Source organism: Scylla paramamosain, chromosome 4 (genome assembly GCF_035594125.1).
Source record: "Scylla paramamosain isolate STU-SP2022 chromosome 4, ASM3559412v1, whole genome shotgun sequence".
In the NCBI taxonomy this organism is placed as follows: Eukaryota; Metazoa; Arthropoda; class Malacostraca; order Decapoda; family Portunidae; genus Scylla; species Scylla paramamosain.
The window spans coordinates 27,501-50,000 of NC_087154.1; the positions used below are offsets into that span (position 1 = coordinate 27,501).

General features: G+C 40.0%; 1 protein-coding gene and 1 pseudogene across 1 annotated transcript in view; one reads left to right on the plus strand and one right to left on the minus strand.

The window, feature by feature from the left end:
- Positions 1-22,500, plus strand: part of LOC135097537 (dnaJ homolog subfamily C member 2-like) — a 34,638-nt pseudogene that overhangs the window by 472 nt on the left and 11,666 nt on the right.
- LOC135097685 (peroxidasin-like) overlaps positions 15,274-22,500 on the minus strand; it is an 8,004-nt gene continuing 777 nt past the window's right edge. The window contains exons 2-9 of the mRNA XM_063999650.1: positions 21,727-21,908; positions 21,416-21,608; positions 20,918-21,198; positions 19,878-20,051; positions 19,243-19,419; positions 18,427-19,073; positions 17,763-17,848; positions 15,274-17,636 (exon numbers count right to left, since the gene is read on the minus strand). Coding sequence (XP_063855720.1) covers positions 17,468-17,636; positions 17,763-17,848; positions 18,427-19,073; positions 19,243-19,419; positions 19,878-20,051; positions 20,918-21,198; positions 21,416-21,608; positions 21,727-21,908 — 1,909 coding nt within the window. The 3' untranslated portion in view covers positions 15,274-17,467. The remainder of the gene's footprint in view (positions 17,637-17,762; positions 17,849-18,426; positions 19,074-19,242; positions 19,420-19,877; positions 20,052-20,917; positions 21,199-21,415; positions 21,609-21,726; positions 21,909-22,500) is intronic.

The following is a 22,500-nucleotide window of genomic DNA, read 5'->3' on the forward strand; positions in this document are numbered from 1 at the left end:
TCTATCTGACATGTACGTATTAACCCTAGAAGAGGCTAAGGTTATCTCCATATTATCCTTTTCTTTCCCTCAGGCTTTATTTTTAGTTAATTGCTTTGAAAGAGATATCATAGAAACTTTGTTAATATATCTACATTTTATATCTATAGAATTTTAAGTTTTTCATTTTGTCCGAAAATACAATTTTTTTCACCGTTAATTTTCTCCACTCCTTTTCCTGTTTTCTTTTTACATTTTTAAGGTAGGGGAGTGCAGGCCAAAATAAACCAAAGTTGGGAAGCCTGAAAAGTTTAAGGAGTAAAAACACTGTTTTGCGCAGAAATCCTTAAAAATAGTCAACAAACAGAGAATATCCCATCCCCCCCATATTCCCCACTACACTATTCTAACTGTGAGATTACTAACCTTGCTAATTGGGAGGCTCCATCACCCAGATCTCCCATTATGCTATTCTTACCAGTAAATTGCAGTTTAACACCACAAATCCTATCTTTTTTCTGTCCCTAACAAGCTTGGAGACATGGTGGGAAAATGGAGTTTTAGGGTGGAAGAAGCTAAATTATGCCAAATTTTGACATTCGTTGGAAAGTCTAAGGATGAGGTGCCATATATTGAAAACTGGGAACTTTCTAGCTTAACCTAACTTTACCCAACCTAACTGAAAGGCGAGTCCTGTCCCCCCTTTAAAGACACTAATCCAGCTTAACCAGTGCATCTTTCTCCAGTGGATGCCCCCATTAAGAACACTAACTTAACTTAACCAGGGGGCTTTTGTATGTAGATGAGAATTTCTCAGATGATGTTTTGGTGTATAGTCTCTGCAACAACATCTCTTTATCTTTCATGGTCTGTCTCTTTGTGTGTGTGTGTACTTTTTAGAGATGACCTTCTAGTTGTTCTTCTCTTATGGTATTTTTCTTTTCTGTCTCTTTCTGTACAATATGTCCTTTATTTCCTCAGCATCCTGAATGGTATTCTTGGTAATATCTGTTTTATTTTCTCTCTACCTCTCCCTTCCACAGCACTCATCCAGGTGGAGGTAGAACCAGTGGGACGATGGTTCCACATATATGAGGCACGGCGTCTGCGGGGCCACCTCACCTCCTCAGTTGGGGAAAGTGAAGAGGAGAGTGAGGAGGAGGAGGCTCAGGAGGTGGAGGTGGAGGATGACATACACTATCTTCGCTCTCTCAACCCAGCAGACTGGAAGGTGAGAACTCAGCCAGCATGGTCCAGTCATAGCAACATAAGAATGGAGAAGACTGCAAAAGATTGGCTGGCCTACACTGGATAACTCCTGTACTAACCATGAAAATCTGTTATCCTCCTCTTCCCCATGCAGTCAGCCTTCCTATTGCCATCTGGCCTCTATATGCATATGCCTAGTCATCTAACCTCATGATATCACTTATGGTGTAGGTGCTGACCACATGAATGCTAAGCCTGTTCTATTTGTCCACTACTCTGTGAACCAGTTCTTACTAAGCTCTTTTCAAAACCTAAACTTATCTAGCATATATAGTTCTGTCTTGATTGTTCACTATGAGAGCATCACTTACCTCTGTCATTTATTTGATTAGTATCTTTCTTTTATATATTGATACATTTCTACAACATTGCCTTTCAGGACCAGGATCATTATGCAGTACTGGGACTCCGAAAGCACAGGTACAAGGCCTCTGATGATGACATCAAAAGAGCGTGTAAGTCCTGGTGGCATCTGGAGCTAGAGTGTATAGTGTACTGAGTACCAAGTTTTAGTGCACCTGCTGTTTGAAGGTATTTTTATAGTGCCAGTTTTCAGTTGCAGTGTCAGCCCTTTTAGTCTTGGTATTTTTATTTTATTTGTATATTTTCAATAACTACATTTTATTTGTGCCTTGCTATGGATGTATGTGGTTGGCTTTGCTATACCAAAGTTCCTGGGGTGTAGTATGGTGATTTGAGACTATGACTATGGCCACACTGGCAATGGTTGTGAGCAAGCAGGTGAGTGTGATAAATGGTGAGAAAAGTGGGAGCATTGTACCAAATAAGTGTGGCCACACTGACAGTGAGTGGGCGTGGGCGAGCTGTGTCTTCCTGTGGCCCACAGCGAGGAGCATTGTCAGTTGACTTTTGTCAATCATCTGGCACAGGCAGTTTGTTGCCTGCTATTGACATTGCATGGCTAATTATTGAAGTTTTGCTCACACCAATCATTTGGGATACATTTGCTAAAGTAGAACCCAAAGGGAATGCCATCATGTTGTTTGTAGTAATTACTATTAATTATGAAACCATGTCCATAACTGTTAGCTTTAACAAGCTCTTGAATTGTAGCTAGGTGGTGCATACAGAAGAGCAGAGAGAATGTGTCTGAAGAATAGTTGGCGCCCCTATGGCTATGAGTGTGAATGATATTTGTAAGAGTGTGTGGTGGTTTGTCTGGGCCACCCCATGTGGGATTGGCAACCTGATATATAGATAGATAGATAGACATTATATTTTCTGATCATTGGTTTTATGCTAAGATATCTGTAAGTCTAATATAATAATTAGCATTCCCTTTGGTACGTGCTTAAAACAGGATGACCCAACACTTGGGTAAAGGAATGAGAGTGCAGCATTAGTGTGCACTTCCGTCCATTGTGTTACTCCTCACAGACCGCATGATGGTTCTGTGGCACCACCCAGACAAGCGGCGAGCAGCTGGGGAGGAGGTGAGGGATGACGATGACTACTTCACCTGCATCACCAAAGCCTATGAGATTCTCGGGGACCCCATCAAGCGACGCTCCTGGGACTCGGTGGACCCAGAGTTTGATGACGAGGTGCCGGCTGTCAGTGCACACAATAAGGCAAACTTCTTCCAGGTAAGCGCTGATCCCCACTAAGAAGAAAATTTATTCCACAAAGAATTCAAAGGTCTTTTAACTCCATGTCATACTGTAATGTCAAATATATGTGCACACAAGGCAAGCGCTAACTCCTATTAGGAAGAAAAATGACTCAACAAAGAATTGAAAGTTCAGTATTCATTGCTATTTGGTACATCTTTTCTTTACCACTAACCACTCTGGGACAATTCTTCACATTCTACAGCCATCTCCAAACATTATACTGGCTAGAAATTGCAAAAAATCTATTCCTTTTCACCGCTTTTTTCTTGCAGGTGGTTATAAAGATTGTATACATTACTTGTAGTGGTGTGGATGATTACATATCACTGAAGGGATTAACTCCATCTCATATTGTAATGTCAGGTCTATATATTAGATTATATAACTCTCTCTCTCTCTCTCTCTCTCTCTCTCTCTCTCTCTCTCTCTCTCTCTCTCTCTCTCTCTCTCTCTCTCTCTCTCTCTCTCTCTCTCTCTCTCTCTCTCTCTCTCTCTCTTCTTCAGTCTCCACCACATCTTTGTAAGGCACAGTGTTGCATTGCAGATTTTCACGGGTGTTTGAGTGCAATGCTCGTTGGTCCACCCACAAGCACGTTCCTGGCTTGGGCAAACCTGATGACACCAAACAAAAGGTCAGTCCAGATTAGCAGATTAAGTAACTGGAGAGAGTGATTGGCCTGTACAGTCACATCAATCTCCCTTGTACTGTTTTAGAAGTGAGATTACTAGTAGCAGAAATGCAAGTAGATATTTGGTGACAGTTTACTTTTTATAGTTACCATCATCATATGCTATGTTGATGGAAAGATAGACCAGTAATTTTGAAAGTTTGTTTAAAATATCATACACTATAATTTTCCTCAGCATAGAGGGTCCAGTAACTTACACATAAAACATCATTTCAAGATTTCTTTATGAATAGTGTTTATTTTGTATTGTTAACCGACTTAATTTTCATCACTGTGCAGGTTGATCGCTTCTATGGATTCTGGTACGACTTTGATTCCTGGCGAGAGTTTTCATATCTGGATGAGGAGGAAAAGGAGAAGGGACAGGAGTGAGTCTTCACTATTTGTATGTCTGGTCTTTTTAGAGTTATGTGTATTCCACTCCAGCCTTGCTTTATCTTCCCAAAGGCAGCAAAAATGGTGAAATTTGTATCTTGAAACATTAACATTGAATAAAATTTTAATTGAATAAGGAAATAATGCCCAAACTTAAGCCTAGACTTGACATTGGAAAAAATAACAAGAAAATTTAATATGGCTAGACAGAATACCCAGACTTATGGCAAGGAAAACTGGCACCGACATTGTTCTGATTGCTTTAACTGGTCATTTTAGTTTCTTTGAATATTTTGTAACAGTGCAATGTGACTGCAATGTTGTGGTCGCCTTCCCTTCTTTAAATCAGTCAATCTTGCCAGCCGGGAGGAGCGTCGATGGATAGAGAAGCAGAACAAGGTAGAGCGAGCGAGGCGTCGGAAGGAGGAGATGGGTCGATTGCGCAGGCTAGTTGACAATGCATATGCCTGTGACCCAAGGATAGCCAAGTATGTTTCGTTACTTATTACTGATTTCGTGTATTTTCGTTGTATCCCAATAAAAGTTGAAATTTTGTGCATTATCCCAAGAGATATTTATCACAAGGAGTACTTTTTTCTGTTGTTACATAATACTTCAAATTTCATTTTGATGGAAAGGTTTATGATGATTTAGATTGCAAAGAAGCTGTTCTTGTTTTACTTCTGACTCCTTATGAGGGAAAAATTAATTCCTGCTTTTGCTGTCTACTTCTGTAGCTAAAGAATGGGTAAGTTTATAGAAAAAGAGGGAAAGAGATGAAGAATTATATATATATATATATATATATATATATATATATATATATATATATATATATATATATATATATATATATATATATATATATATATATATATATATATATATATATATATATATATATATATATATATATATAATTTTTTTAAGATTTAAAGAAGAAGACAAGGAAAGAAGACTGGCTCAGAAAAAGGCTAAAGCAGAGGCAATCAGGCAAAAACAAGAAGAGGAGGAGAGGGTGAGTGCACATTGTGATCTCCAGTATTAGCACCAGGCCAATCTCTAACTACTCTCGGACACATATATGCATTGATTTCTACAACAGACCAAGGCTTCACATTTTTCTCATTGATTTGTATTTTTCATGTCTTATGCTCGGAAATGCCATATATTTTGAAATACCATGCTATGTTCTCTTTTTTTTGAATGATATGTCTTGCTAATGTGTAAATTTGGTGTTTTCAGGTAAGGCAGGAAGCTGAGGAAGCAGAGAGAAAGAAAAGAGAAGCAGAGGAGGCAGAGCAAAGAGCAAAACAGGAGGTAGAAAAGAAGGAAAGAGAGGTGCTGAAGAAAGCATTCAAAAAAGAGAGGAAGGTGAGGAGGAGGGTAGAATATGCTTGACATGTAAGAACTTACCACACACTTGTCTTTGACGCTTAAACTGCTGTGATCGCTAACATAATCAAAAATTCTCTTGACAAATATATTGAATTTTCGTGGTGCACTTTCTTTCTAGTGTGTTCTAACTGACTGTCTTCAGCCTCTTTTTCATCACTGCAGTGTTGAATCTCTTGCTACCTCCTACTGCTATTTTCATGCCAACTGCTCTTCTGATCTTGCTAACTGCATGCCTCACTGCACAAGTCTTTCTTCTTTCTTTCATCTCTATTCTGTCTACCTCTTTAATGCAAGAATTAACCATTATTCTCAATCATTCATCCCTATCTCTGGTAAACTCTGGAACTCCCTGTCTGCTTCTGTATTTCCACCTTCCTATGACTTGAACTCTTTCAAGAGCGAGGTTTCAAGGCACTTACCCTGTTTGTTTGACTAACACTTGACTGTTCAGGAGCCAGCACCTCAGTGGGCCTCTTTCTTCTTTTTTTTTTTTTCAGTCTTTGTTGTCCTTGGCCAGTGATCCTCCAATATATATATAAAAAAAATAATAATAATAATAATGATGATGATAATAATAATAATAATAATAATAATAATAATAATAATAATAATAATAATAATAATAATGATCCCTGGCTATGGCAAGCAAGCCCACTACATTATATCCTTTCCTCCTCCTGTTCCTTTCCTCTCCCCTTTCACTTTCATCTCGTCGCAGTCCTCCCTTCCTGTCACCTGCCCCTATAGTTCTCATGACTCATGCCTGGAGCCATCATTCTACCTGGCAAGTCTTTTTTTTTTTTTTTTATTTTTTTTTTTTTTTATCATTCATTTTAAGGCTACAAAATTTGCTAAAAAAAAAAGAAAAACTAAAAAATGAAACTCTACCCACTTTCATCTTCTGTAACATTTCACATTAAAATATTCTCATTCATTATATACTTTCAGATTTATATTTTTTTCCTTTTTCTTTGATGTCATTTTTTAAATGATTTTGATACAGTTCCTGTTCATAAGGGGCTGAGAGGACTGCATTTGTATTAGAAAGATGGAAAGAGCATTAAATTTAGTGTTCAAATGTGTAAATTAATTTGGAAACTAAAAAAATATATATACAAATTATGATTGCGTGTATTTTGTTCACGTAAATAATTTTAAAAAGCAACGTGAAATAGAATAAAGCACACATTCTTTGTCATTGCATAGATGTGATGGTGACAGTGATAAAGAACATCTCTGTATCTGTCTATCTTTATTTGACACCTCTTGATAAATACTCCATGAGGACATAACTGCAACAGATTTCTCTATTTAGTCCTGCCCTTGTATTCCCTTCCTCTTTGCTCTGAACTTCACATACTCTCTCTTCACCCTTTCCTCACATATTTCAGTAACATTTTTTATGCAAGATCTTTGGTCAAGGGCAATAAAAAGGGGGGAAAGAAAGTCCACTGAGATGCTAGTCCCAAAAGAAAGATCATAAGGATTATCCAGAATTGTTGGATAAGTGTTTTGAAAAGTTGGAACCAGCCATTTTAAAGAGTTCAAGTTATAGGAAGGAGGATCTTCTGGAGCAGGCAGGGAGTTCCAGAGTTTACTAGAAAAAAAATAGCAGTAAAAAGATAGCAAGATATGCAACATTGCAGCAATAACAGAGAGGCTGAAAATCATTAGTATAGTATCCTCTATTCCCAGATGCTGCGGACTCTCTGTAAGGACAACAGTTACTTTGCATCAGAGGAGGGGGAGCGAGTGCAGACCATGACAGATGTGGAGCTGCTGTGTGAGGCACTGGAGCTGACCCGCCTGGAGGAACTCAACAAGGAACTAGCACAAGTGGCCCAGGACAAGATGCAAGGGTGGGAGGTACTCATGATGGAGGTGAGGGAGGATCAACAGTAGTAGTAGTAGTTAATTGACAAAGGTGAGTGAGAGAGATCAACAGTAGTAGTAATAGCAGTAGTAATTTTTTGACACAGGAGGTGAGTGTGGAGGGCCAACAGTAGTAGTAGTAGTAGTAGTAGCAGTAATTGTTGCTTATATATAAAAAAAAAAAAAAAAAGCATAATTTTTGTCATTCTTAAATCAAAAAATTTCCTAAGCCTTGAACCCAAAAGCTGCTCCAACAGACATATGGGTATCTGCATCACTTTTGAAATTAACTATGTTAGGTCTATTTAAGTCATGTTACATTACCTTATCTGATTAGCTAAATCCAAAGTAGCATAAAGCAAGCTAATCTAAATTAGAACAATCCACCCCAAATGATCTGGATATTCTGTATGACCTGTTTTCCCTAGGATAGTCAAACCTTTCAGACTATTTCTCCACTGATAGTTATGATTAGTACAAGGAGTCCTTGGTGTATGACAGTCTTGACTTTTGTCCTTCATATGTTTCTTTTACAGGCACAATAGTTATGTGTTTATGTCCTAGACTATGACTTTACAGTACAACAGTATTAGTATTAGTGATTGACATACTGCAGGTAGCTTACTTATGCTGGTTCTGACCTATGCAGAAAATCAGTTTATAACATGGCATAGGAACAGAACTCTGTCATAACTTGAGGACCCCCTGTAACACTTCTTTGCCTCCTCTCTCTGTTGTAGGTGAGTGAGGTGCGCAACAGGATCAAAAAGGAGAGGGAGGAGGTGGCAGCAGCGGCAGCAAGGAGAGGGGGTGGAGGAGGAGGGGAAGGTTCATCACTCAAAGTCTGGAATCAAGATGACCTCCAGCTGCTCATCAAAGCCGTCAACCTCTTCCCTGCCGGCACAACAAAGAGGTGAGCTGGTTCATGTGTGTGTGTGTGTGTGTGTGTGTGTGTAAATTGCTTCTGTTTATATATTTTTTGATATCTTATTATTATTGGTGGTCCACAAGGCTGTCCCTTTCCACTGGGGCTGACAGGGCTAAGAGTGTGAATGACGTGTCATTCACCTACATTCGTCTGCTGGTCACCAAACCAGCTGTTCCCCATATGGAAAGAGGTCAGAGCTTGTAGTGATTGATCTTTGGGTAGGATTGAGACCATTCACACACCGCACACTGGGACAGTGAGGCCATAACCCTTCAGGTTACATCCTGTACTTACTTGCTGCTAGGTGAACAGGGGCTACACATGAAGAGATTCTCCCAGGACTTGAACCCATGCCTTCTCGGTTGTGAGCCGAGCATGCTGACACTAAGTGGTGTGCATGTGTGTGTGTGTGTGTGTGTGTGTGTGTCTGTGTGTGTGTGTGTGTGTGTGGTGCCTTGTCTGGGCCAGCTGATGTGAGATTGCTGGCCTAGTATATAAATAGATGGGTTTTTTAAGCTTTAATATTTTATTTGATTGATATATTGCCTTATTCTTGTGTTTCCATGTGTGTTTTAAAATGACTAATATCAAGGTTGTTATCTGATCCCTACTACTGTTCTCTACATACACACCATTTAGGTCTTCACGTGGTATAGGGAATATAACAAAGGTGACATTTATAAAATTCTCAGGATCATAATTAGGATAGAACAAGACACAATGGGTTCAAGCTTGAAAATAGTTAGAGAGGAAGAAATTGGTCCTCAGATGGAGTAGTAGATGAATGGAATGGACTCAGTAATCAGGTTGTTAGTGCTGAGTCATTGGGGAGCATTAAAGGATTAGACAAATTTATGGATGGGAATGATAGGTGGATATAGGTAGATATGTTTCATACAAGGATGGCTTCTTGCAGCTCCCTTAATGTTAGGTTATGTTTTTATGCATTGCTGTACTTAGAGGAACTCTTTGAACCCTCCATGCTGCAGGTGGGAGGTTGTGGCAGAGTATATCAACCAACACAGCCACCAGCATCACCAGGCTGGCCAAGGAGGTGCTCAATAAGGCCAAGGAGCTGCAACACTCAGACAAGCACATGAGGGAGGCAGCCAACAAGAATGCCTACCACAGCATGGAGAAGGCACAGGCTCGGCAGGTGATCAGCGACGCCACAGCCTCCCAGAGATATGACAGTGAGTTCTTGCTGTTATGCTGACATTCAGATAATTCTTTTGCATCTTTGTGTAGTTTTATATCATGTTGATGCTTGGGTAATTTCTCATTTCTCTTTTTATACTAATTAATTATTACCATGAGTCTTCTCTGTATGAACTCAAGAGCTTTCTCCCTTCTCTGTGTAACTGCTGTGAATTGTCTTTTAGCTCTATGCAATATCACCAGTTGAGCTGTGAATCAATTCCAAGATATTTTAAGAAAAAACATGTTTTTAGGCTGATGTTAGATCTTTCCTTTGTGCAGCACCACAGGAGATGCTGGGGATGAACACTGCTGCTTGGGGAGCTGAGGAACAGAGGTTGCTGGAGCAAGCCCTCAAGACCTATCCAGTCTCTACTCCTGACCGCTGGGACCGCATTGCCAAGTGTGTCCCCAACCGAACCAAGAAAGACTGCATGAGGCGCTATAAGGTCTGTATATGTGTGTGTGTGTGTGTGTGTTTGTGTGTCTGGTGATGTGTTGCTTGCTATTCCCTGTATGTGAGATTGTGGAGAAAACAAATCAGGTTTATCTTGTTTATGGAGTGACTCTCTCTCTCTCTCTCTCTCTCTCTCTCTCTCTCTCTCTCTCTCTCTCTCTCTCTCTCTCTCTCTCTCTCTCTCTCTCTCTCTCTCTCTCTCTCTCTCTCTCTCTCTCTCTCTCTCTCTCATGCATTTATCTTTTGATCTGCTTTTATCTTTGTGGTCCCTCCATAAATGCATGGAGATGTAAGTGCTATGTGTGTGTGTGTGTGTGTGTGTGTGTGTGTGTGTGTGTGTGTGTGTGTGTGTGTGTAGTGAAGGTTTTATATATGTGTGTGTGTGTGTATGTATGTAGTGAAGGTTTTATATAGTGCACAGTAGACACTGATGTTATTGTAACTTTTAAGTCTTATTCTCACATGATGGCATTTCAGGAGCTTGTTGAGATGGTGAAGGCAAAGAAGGCGGCTCAGGCTGCTGCAGTGGGAAAAAAGTGAGGAGCCAAACCTTGCTGTCTTCTTTCCTTTGTGAGTTCAGATGTAGCAAATTCTTGTAGCTGTTGTGTGAAGCAATATTGCTATCTGAAAATCTATCTCTTGTTCTATTTCTAAGCATTATGTCTCAGCAGTGCCAGTTTTGGACTACCTGAATTGGAGGGGCAGCTACATATATTGATGGGGACACAAAAGTGTAGCTAGGGATCTGTTTCTTTCCCCTCCACTTCTCCCTTTCTCTCCTTTATAACCTCATCCCCCAACTCTTCCATCTCTTCCATCACACTTCACTTCCACTGCTTCCAATAAGTTGTCATGCAAAAAGCAAAATTAACACTTGGAAAAGTATTTTTAAGTGCTATGGGAAAACTGCTAATATTGAAAATTAATGTTGATAAGTGCAGAATTCTATACATTGCAGAAAGCAGATGCAAAACAGCATGTGCTTTTCCTTATCATCATAGTGTAGCTCTGGAGGACAGAAGGGCAATCTCCATTAATATGGCAGTAGCCACAAGGAAGCCACTTCCTGAAAAATGAATGGATCTGTGGCAGTTGTATAAAAAATTACAAGACGTGTGAAAAAGTGTGCGGTGATTGTGACTATAATAAGAAGTAATATGCAATGATGACCATGTGATTGCATACAAATGTGTACCTTCTTAATTTTCTAAAGGAAAACTACAGTCTTAAGTTTGATTTTAAAGTAACACTAAATTTACAAGGTGGGTAAGAGTAAAGATGCCACATGAAGAGCTGCAGGTAAATGCTGTGATTAGTGTAGATCCTAATGAAGAGTTACCATAGAAAATACACAAACATCATTGAGACAATAGTTGTGACTTAACATGCTTATACACATTCACAGGTCCTTGATACACATGATTCAAGCCTGACACTTGAGGAATATTACTTTGTAAGTAATGGAGGTGCAGCTCAGAGGTGTTTCAGAATATAGCTCTCAGTGGCTGATGCATGGAATAAGTTCATGATGTGCGATTCAGTACCTCAAATAAGTGACTCAGTCTGTGATATAAGTAATAATGCAAGCTGTTGAATCATGGATGTGCGCCTCAGAATGTGTGACCTCGTAGCTTTGCCCGGACCAGCATAGTCAACCCTAACCTAGGCCAACACAGCCAGTAATAGCTTTGTGAAACACCAAAATATAGATAATCATTATTATCATCTGCAGCCACCATGCTCACCCACCACCTACACAAAATTTAATGTCTTCCACTGGTATATATATATAATATATATATATATATATATATATATATATATATATATATATATATATATATATATATATATATATATATATATATATATATATATATATATATATATATATATGGTCATGTGTGTGTGTGTGTGTGTGTGTGTGTGTGTGTGTGTGTGTGTGTGTGTGTGTGTGTGTGTGTGTGTGCTATAATTTTTGTTCATTGTTCGCATCTCGCTATGCACTCTACCTTCCATCATATCTTCAGTTTTAAGCCTTTCGTAACGACATCATAAATTTGTGGATTGACTTTTATTTATTTATTTATTTATTTATTTTGTAGATCAAACCTGCTGTTTGGGTGTTCCTTTTTCACGTGATCGCATATCAGGGTCTTCTTTGAAGTATAAAGCACCACGTTATCTGCGACCTTTGATTTGTGACAGATATCATATGGTCATTATTAATAAAAGGAAGCAGATGGTAATAGTGAACTGCATTACATAACCACGCATCTGTCGCTTTGATAAACCAAAATGCAGTATTTCTGCTACTACTACTACTACTACTACTACTACTTCTAGTAGTAATAGTAGTAGTACTAGTGGTAATAGCTGTAGTAGTACAAATACTATTTCGTATGACACAGAGACATGAGAAATAATAATAATAATAATAATAATAATAATAATAATAATAATAATAATAATAATAATAATAATAATAACAGTAAAATTATACGAACTTAACACTGTTAGGCTCGTAGTGCGGAAGGTTGGCGGGCAGTAGCGGCCAATCAGACAGACGGACGTGTAGGGGAACTAAAACTACAGATAGCGACCTGATATCTACCCCGCCAGCCTTCATGATTGCGCTGAGGTACCCCGCCACCCAGATAAACCTCATTTGGCCCCAAGCCCACTGCACACACACGGTAATTCTTGTAGTGGTGTAATTGTAATGGGCGATTGTTGTTTATTTACTAAGTCGGTGGTAGTGTGTAGGATTGAGATCGTGGTGTGATGGTGGGTTATAGTGGGGGTGGTGTGGGTTATTGACACTATAACGCAACACTGCACACACAAACAGACGGTAAATTTTCTAGTGATGTAGTAGTAATGGACTGGTGTGGGTTATGCATATTGAGAAATGGGTGGTGGTTGGTAGGATTGAGGTCATTACTATCGGAATGGGGCTGGTGGTTGTGGAGAGTACTGTGGGATACGTACACTTTATATTAAGCAACACAACACACGTTACCTCATTTCCACACACAACTCGCCCCCGTGGACAGTTATGGTTTGTCATTTGCCAGTCATCCTCTATTTATACTTGTACACGTCAAGACGAGCCCTGCGGCAGACAAAACAGACTTAGTACTGAGTGATGACAAGCTCTCAGGTGCTGGTTTGTTTATCTCCCTCAGTGCGGTGATGTGACTGATTTTGTGGCGTCAGCTGATAGTCTGAGGTGGCAAGGTGGCATCTGTCAACAGCAGTCGGGTGTCTCCTGCAACAGTGAAAGCATTTGTAAACAAAGTCAAGTGCCACGTGAGAGCCTTGACTTTCTTGTCTGTATAGCTGTGTAAATAGAGTGAAGCGGTTCTTGGCTTGTGTTGTCTTTAGTATAGAAATGCTTACTTAAACTTTTAGAGAGGATGGCTTGCTGCTGTTGACAGTTGCCACTTCACAGACTGAGAATGATGCCTTCATACTGTAAAAATCTTAAACATTGCAACAACACAATAGGTATAGAAATTAATTGCAGTACTGTATAGTAGGTTAAAAATTGCACATGTATGGGAATGAGCATGTGGCAATGGAAGTTGTGGCTGTCTTGAGCTGTTTTATCCAGTACACTCATCATAGGGCCTGGGTGAGCCACAGGTTGTGATGTATGGCAATACACTTCTCATCAGTGATCAAGCTTTTGGAATCACCTTATAGAAGTATTACAGCATCCTTCTCATTATTATGAGATTTTCATCTTTCTGCTTTGAAACCAGCTTGCAGTGACCTGACATTTCTGGTCAGTCAATCTTTGCTTTAGCAAGAGTGACTACAATGTTTCATTGAGTGAAGAGTCACGTACCGTGACCTTTGAGCTGCTGTAGGTTCAACTCGCTAGTATTGGTTAGAGGCAGTTATGATGTAGGGGCATAAATGTAATGCTTGTGCAGTGCCTCCTTTTGTAACGTGTCATGCCATTCTTGATGTGATCAGTGCAGGATGATAAGACCCGGGTCACATTGACTCCATGTATTAATTGAATCGATCAGATCCTGAGAACGTGAGAGAATGTGAACCAATTCTCATGAGGGTAGAAAGTAAACTGGTAATGTACAGCTCAGCCTTACAGAAACAACATTGCAGATTTATGTCAGTGCACAGATTTACTTATCCTTTAACTGACCATGCAGATGAATTTGTCTGCCCATGAAGCTTATTAAGTAGGAAAAATCTACAGTTTTTGCCATGTCTACTTGGATGAATTTGTTGCCTATCATTCTCTCTCTCTCTCTCTCTCTCTCTCTCTCTCTCTCTCTCTCTCTCTCTCTCTCTCTCTCTCTCTCTCTCTCTCTCTCTCTCTCTCTCTCTCTCTCTCTCTCTCTCTCTCTCTCTCTCTCTCTCTCTCTCTCTCTCTCTCTCGTTTTAGGTATTGGGACCATAGCGTCTGTCAGGAGCCAATATATTTTTTGGGATTCTTTTTAATAAGCATTCTTTTCCTCTTTAAAGAACATCTTACAGTTTCATTATCAGATTACTGAGTATAGTGTTTATCACTGAGCTCATGAAATATCTTATCAACTATTTTGCCTGTGATAAGGATTAAGATGATGTGACACTGCTCTACTTGAGATGATATCCTCTCTGTGATATCTATGATGACTCCAACATACATCTTTGATTTTTTTATATTTTTTATGTGATGAGACTGGTTTTGCTGCATCACCATTGATGCATCTGATAGTTTAAGTGTATCTGCAGATCTTGACAGTTGCTTTTGTGGGATTCTAAGAACTGACTTGCTTGAACAAAAAACTGCCTTGATGCTGGTGACTTATTTGATGATGTGTTGAGCTTTATTTATCACAAGGTACTTGAGGCATTCTCAGTCTGGATATCTGCAGTTTAACGTACATGAGAAATTTACAGCATACATACTTCATTGTTAACTGAATAGTATTGTCTTGTGATCTGGTGCCTGTGTATTTGTTTTTCATATGCTTCCTGTGGGAGTTGTTTCAACACCTCAATAGATTGCTTGCACAAGTTAGTACTTAGACAGGAGGATTGACAGCACACCCATGCTTATGTTCCCTTTTCATGTGTTGCCCTTTAGGTAGTGAGGAGAGACAGGTACCAGCAGGAGCAGTAGTGGTAACAACAGCAGGATGGGGAGCTTCAGCAAGATCCTGCCATACTCCTGCTATGAGCTCGGCCACTGCTGGAAACACTCGTGCTCCTCAGCCTCCTTTGAAATCTGTATCATTGGGTTCATTGAAAGCATCAAAATCTATGGTGTGGTGTACTTGGTATGTGACCTTTTTTTTTTTTTTTTTTTTTTTTTTATGTTAGAGGGATACTATCCTCATTGTGTCTAGTAAACTGTTCTGGCAACTGCACTGGCTTCCTAAGCTTGATGGAAGTTTAGAATATAATTTAAAAAGGTAACACTTGGCAGTAAAGGGGTGATTGCGATAAAATATTGCATTGCATCTACTGTAATTTTATTTTGGCTCATTAGAATTATCTACAGTTACTGAAAATGTGTGTGATGGTGTCATTAGGTGACAAAATGTTAAAGATTACTGTTACTATATTGGTAAAAAGAGGTGAAAATGGATTATAGCTATGCATAGAACTTTTCATATCAATTACCTTATGCCATGATAGATCTGGTGTAAGTAGAGTGTGAGGTGAAGGGGAATATGATTTTGCTTTCTGGCTTCAAAAGTGGAAGGAAGACTTTGATCAGGAGTTAATAATTTTACTTGCTTGCTTTCTTTATTTCTCCTTTTCTTTCCTTTTTCTTTTGAATTGGGAATGACACTTTGTATTTTGAGGTTTATCTTTGTAATATTAATGACTTGCATTTGTTTGCATGCAGCTAACCAGTCTTGTGAATGCTCGGAAAATAAGTATGAAGTATGGAAAAAAGCTCTTGAAGAACTACTTAACAACATCAGTTTGTTTCCTGACAGTCAATGCTTTTGGGTACATTGGCTCCTACTGTGTTGTCAGGTGAGCATGCCAGATGTGGCCTTTCCCATGCACATGTTGGGGCAGTTTGGAAGTAGTAAGTGTAATATACATGCTATTATACTGAGTGTGTCATGCTTGCTTTTACTCTGGGAAATTTATATGAAACCATGGAGTTGCATAACATAGTAATCTTTTTCTGTTTATCTACTTATTTGTTTATTTATTTTTTATGTTTTTGTGCATGGATAGTCAATTAATTAAGATATAGTATAGTTTATGTGAATGAATACACATTTAAGTAGTCAGTGGTCATAGTGTGTTGTGATCAGCTCCCACAATTCTTGTTACTACACAAACCAAGTATAGTGCATGAGTTCTTGTTGATTAGTTTGGAGAGAGGAGGTGACCATAGGATATTGATGAAGGACAGCCATTGAAGCACTTCATCATTAGCATATAAAATGACAAAAAAATTAGTATTTTCCAGTTGGAACAAGATAAAATACTGTAAAATTAGTATTTTCCTGTTGGAACAAGATAAAATACTGTAAAATAGAAAATACTGTATTTGACAGTTTATAAGACATATGGGGTTATAAGATGCATCTCAGTTTGGGCAGGCATTGAAAAAAAAAAAAAAAGATAAATAAATGGGTTTAAGCTCTGTATATGAAGTGAAGGATTTAACCTGACATTTGATGCCCTCTCATATGTATTCAGATCCTTATTAGATTCCAATATTTTTCCTTGGGAAATTTTATAATTTTGTAACTTATACGCCATTGTGTACACGTTGTTTCTGTGACCCCATTATGTTGGGGAAATGAAATCTGGAAATTTTAAACACTATTGCATAAACTGTATTGCATGATTATTGTGCAGACCATCACCATGAGTCACCCTACTTTGTGACTCTCTTTTCACTTATAAAATCTTTTGTTATGTTAGGTTTTCTGAAAAAAATATAGTTTCTCATTAGCTTCAAGTTTTGTTGAACACACATGCGAGATAAAAATGTTAAAAGATAGGCATAATTTCTGTTGTATGAAGGTGTATCTTACCTAAGGAACGCAGTGAACCTTGCATGTGTTGCCAGGTTTGATGTTTAACTAATGGTGAATTTGTTTTGGTACAAACAACGTAAGCATAGTCACTTAATTTCTTTCTGACTGGTGTTATTTTATGTGAATTACCATTAAGTATGATCTGTTATACATTGTTACCTTACAAAAAAAAAGAGTTGTTTTTGAGATTTAGAAATGATCATCACTTTGTTTACATGTGTGAAGATGTTTGTGGTTTGATTTAAGGGCCACTGTTGCCATAGACTTACTACTAGCCACTGCCCCAGAGCTGAACCTTGGCCTTATAAGACGCTGGCTAATTTTCTGAGACTTTTTTAAGGTGTGTCTTATAAGCTATCAAATACGGTAGCTGAAATTGAGTCACCTCTATGAAATGTCAAATTGTTTAATTGTTAATGATATGTTTGTTGTTTACTCCCACAGACACATTCTGCAGCACTTCAACTTTTTCACAGTCTCCTTTGTGCCAGGGTTCATTGGCAGCCTCATGGCCATCCTAGTGGAACGGCCAGCACGACGAACACTCCTGGGCATCTATGTTACCAATGTGGTGAGTGCCAACGCTGCTTCTTCCCACCCTAATTTCTATTTGGGATTGCTCTTTACAAAAGTCTTCTTCAGATGTTTCTGCTTTGAGGCATTCTTTCATCTAATCCTTTGTCTCTTGTGTCTTCATTGACATGGTCCTTCCATCTGATCCTATGTAGGTCTTCCTCTTCTTCGTGCTCCTCTTTCCACAGCTCAAGGTTCACCCCGGGGAGGTCGCGACATGACACTCGGGGGTTCCTGGGGGTGAGGAAGGGATGAGGGGATAGCATTTTGTCTGTGTCTGTATGTGTGTGTGTGTGTGTGTGTGTGTGTGTGTGTGTGTGTGTGTGTGTGTGTGTGTGTGTGTGCAGGAGCAGTACTTACAGGAAGGGGTCTGGAAGGTCAAAGACAGACCGCTGTTCACTTTCCACATTGTCACAGTTGTCACACAGAAGCTTGGCCAGTGTCACCTGTAGAGAAGAGACACACTTGAGCTCATTTGTTTGCTGCTAAAACACTTAATTTGTTAAGTAAGATCAAGATAAGTTAGCTAATTTGATTAGTAAGGTTAGACATAACTAGATTTAGGACAGATTAGGTAATTAAGTTAAGTTTTGAGTAGATTTGGCAAGGTTACTTAGATTTTAAGTTGATTTGATAAGTAAGGTGATTTACTTTTACTAATGCTACTATTATTTCTACTACTATTATTCCTTTCTATCCTATGGCTGACTGGGATAAGAATGTGTGTGTGTCTGTGTGTGTGTGTGTGTGTGTGTGTGTGTGTGTGTGTGTGTGTGTGTGTGGCTTGTGTGGGATTGCCAGCCTGGTATATAAAGAGAAATGAACTATTGCTATTACTACTACTGCTGCTCACCACCCACAGACAGAGATACTACTGCTACTATTATTACTATTACTACCACCACTACTTAACACCAACAGAGATACTATTACTACTACTGCTACCACCACCACCACTCATTACTCACAGATGGATAGACTACTGCTACTGTTACTACCACCACCACCACCAAGGAAGACCCACCTTTCTTATTTCAGTGAGCTGAGGGTCGGTGAAGCGCACAAGTGGGTCAGCATTCTCATACCAGAACCGGTCACAGCAGCGGAGGTTCCTGAACTGAATGCCAAGGATGCAGCCGAACGTGGGACCGACCAGTCCACCGTGCAGCGGCGTCTCAATCAATCCACCAGTGAACAGATCTATGTCATCCACGTGTGCGTACGTCTGTTTCATTCGCTCGATCACCGGCCTCGCTATCTCCCTGTGCAGGTCATCAAACGACCTCGCCCTGGTCAGGTTACAGAGGGCCCTGTACTCATTGTAAGGCTGCAGTCCATGGTCTCTGCCTCGCTGGATGTTGAGGGCAGCCAGGTCCAGGCCAGAGAATGGCTGCCGCTTGTCTTCAAAGAGATGGTTGGTCACCTCATCTGTCAAGAACTGGTCCAGTGTCTCCATGGACACAGTAGTCAGGCCGTGGATGATCTCATCAAGCATCCCAGGCTGGTAGAGTAGGTCTGGGTTGAAGAAGTGTTCGCTCAGCTTGACAGGAGGGTTGCACTTGGCAAATATTCCGTCCATGCGCTCCAGGGAAGGCTTGAGTAGAGAGTGGCCAAAGCGGAAGGCTATGCCAAATTCATTGAGCACTGTTGGGTTGCAGTATGCATCGTAATCTGAGAGAGAGAGAGAGAGAGAGAGAGAGAGAGAGAGAGAGAGAGAGAGATAGTCATTAGGAGTGCAGTGTGTTAGAGGGAAATGTTGCACACACACACACACACACACACACACACACACACACACACACACACACACACACACACACACACACACACACACACACACCTAGAGTCAGCTGGCCTGGCATGGAGCGGGTCAGGGGGATGCAGAATGGCTGGCCAGATGATATATTGACAGGAGGGAAAAATGGATCGTTCTGAGGAATGGCTATGGGGAAACACTCAGGGTGGACTGTCTGGGGAGAGTCACATCTGCGGCAATCCAGAATCGAGTCTTGGAAACCTGGAAGAGAGAGAAGTGAATGTGTTTAGTGGGTGAGGTGAAGAGATGCTGGGCCAGGAGTCAGTGTATTTACAGACATGAAGTAAAGAGAGAATAAGTACTTTTTTTTTTTATCAACACATACACAGTTAAGTTAATATTAGAAAACATATACCTGTTAACACTAGAATGAGAAAGAGAAACAGGAGATTTGATAACTAATGGAAAAAAACAGATAATAATAAACAACAAAGATAGATTAGGTTAGGAACAGACTAAGAAAATATATAGTTTTAGTGACAAGTATGCAGAAATTAAAGAAAACTAGACATATAAAGATCAGGAGACAACAAATCAATAGTTTATCAGACCTTGGAAGCTACAACTATGTAAACACACACACACACACACACACACACACACACACACACACACACACACACACACACACACACACACACACACACACACACACCTACCTTTGTTGATGGGGGTGAAAATAATATCATGGTCAATAAACTGGCCCCACTGCATGACCATTAGGGTATAGCGGACATGCGGTGCAGACACGTCGTTGTGCATGTTGGTGGAAATGAGCCGAGGGGAAGGGAGAGGCTTGCCGGTGACTGAAGTGACGCGAGGTTTAGACAGACCTGGGGATGACAAGAGAAGGTTTAGGGGTATTTGAGTGTATTGTAAAGAAATTCATTTGTTTATCTATCTGTCAGGCTGGCAGTCCCACAGAAGGCAAGGTTTGGGGGTACTTGATTGTACTGTAAGGAAATTGGTTTGTTAATCTATCTATCTGTCAGGTTAGCAGTCCTATAGAAGATAAAGTATGGGGGTACTTCAGTGAGAATTAAGTTTATATATCTATCTGTGACACTGGCAGTCCTATACAAAGCACAGACAAGGCACCACACACTCACACACACAATAATAACAGTAATATATCTATCTGTCTGTCTGTCTATCTACATACAAGGCTAGCAATCCCACAGAAGCCAGCCCAGACAAGGCACCACACACTCACACACACAATAATAATAGTAATATATCTATCTGTCTGTCTCTCTGTCTACATACAAGGCTAGCATTCCCACACAGGCCAGCACAGACAAGGCACCACAGACTCATTTACAAACATATTTATTTATTCTCTTTCCTAACTTTATCAAGCTTCAGTTCTTTATTTCTTGTCCTGTCCTGATTACTGATCCTGAGAATTTTGCTTATGTCATCCTTGTCATGCTCTCTATATCACTTTGGGACCTCTAGCTGACTGAAATGACTTCTCTCTGATTCTTAACTTTATAAAGCCTGAACACATTATTTATGTTCTATCCCTAACACTAATACAGACACATAGACATCTATCTGATCTACTCTTGACTTTATCCCTTACTTCATCAAACTTAAACACTTAATTTCTTGACCTATCCCAAATACCAACACACACACATGCACACACACATATATATACACACATACACAGACATACAGACAGACAGACACTCACCGTTTTCATAAGAAGGACGTAGGAGTCGACTTTTTGCCCTGAACGACTTGCCGAAGGACGGGAAGTTAAGATTATTGCACCACCCTGTAGCTGTGCGGAAACGCAAAGTGTGGTCGCAGGGCAGTGTCTGGTCGTCACGCTCAAACACGCTAGGAATTTCCGTGATATCGCTGACGTCAGTGTTAGGCAGAACCTCCATCAAATCCAGTACGTTGTTTGGGGAACCTGACTCGATGTCTTTGAGCTGGCCGTCTGCTGCCCGAGTCTTGCGTGACCTGGCTCTGGTGGTGGAGAGACTGTCAGTGGTGAGGCGTGGTAGACAAAACTGTGGTGTTTTTATCATTTTCTCTGTTGTTTTATTGTTTGCTTGGCTTTCTGTTGTTAATTATGGGAAATTTCTGCTGTTTTTGTGTCATGTTCACCTCAAAATACATCAGTCTAAGGCTCTGAATAACCCTTTCACTAACTAATGCACTCATCTATCACACAAACACATACTTGAATCTTCCTGAGGTCTTGCAGTCAATCTGGTTGGTGTCGGCCATGAGGATCTGGGTGTTTGCCGGGCCGCGCTGCACCTTGAGGAGGCCGCCAGAGAAGGCACGCAGCTCGTCACTCTCCTCCTTGCTGGACCCGTAGATCACCGACCCATCAATGAAGGATGTCACTTGGTTGATCTGTTCTCTGGGGCCTGTGTGAAGTGTCACCATTAATAAGACTAGTGAAGCAACATTACATAAACTCAGTGATAGTATTTATGATAGCTCTCTGATAATTTACACCACCATCACCACCCATTACTCACTTACCTGAAGGAATGGGGTCAATATCCACAGGTAAGGGAAATCCTGAGGTTCCTAAGGGGATTTGCTGAAGGGACCTCTCCTCTCTTCCTCCTCTTTCCCCATCCTCTCCTCCTCCCCAGACCTCCATGCCTGCCACAGTCAGCCACAGACACCACCATGTCACCACACAGGCTGTCATACACACTCTGGAGAAGAAATGGAGCGAGATAATGCAATGACACAAAGGGAAACACAATTTTCAGGGTCAGTAATTATGTTTAGGAAAATAAATAATTGGTTTAAACTTAATAAAAGGTAGAGGTTAAGAGGGGTCTGATAGTGGTCTTAAAGTGGTAAAGGGGACATAATAAGAGTGATATAAGCAAAATTCTCCAGGTAGGGCAATAAATAATTGGTTTGTGCTTGATAAAGGCAGAATTAGATTAAAAAGAGGTCTAATCCATTTCTACAAGTGATATGAGATGCAACAAGGGTGATATAAGCAAAATTCTCTGAGGCAGTAAACAGGGAAGGACAAGAAGTAAAAATGGATTCAAGCTTGAGGATAGATTTAAGAAAGACAGGATAGAATGGAATAGACTCAGCAATCAGGTTGTTAGTACTGAGTCATTGGGGAGCTTTAGACAAATTTATGGATTGGGTGGAAATAAGGTAAGAGCAGAATAACACACACAGCAAAGGTTAAGGTAATATCATAAAGGATAACAATTTATTGGGGCTTCCACTCATTCACCCTGCTCTTATAGACAAAGAATAACACACACAGCAAAGGATAAG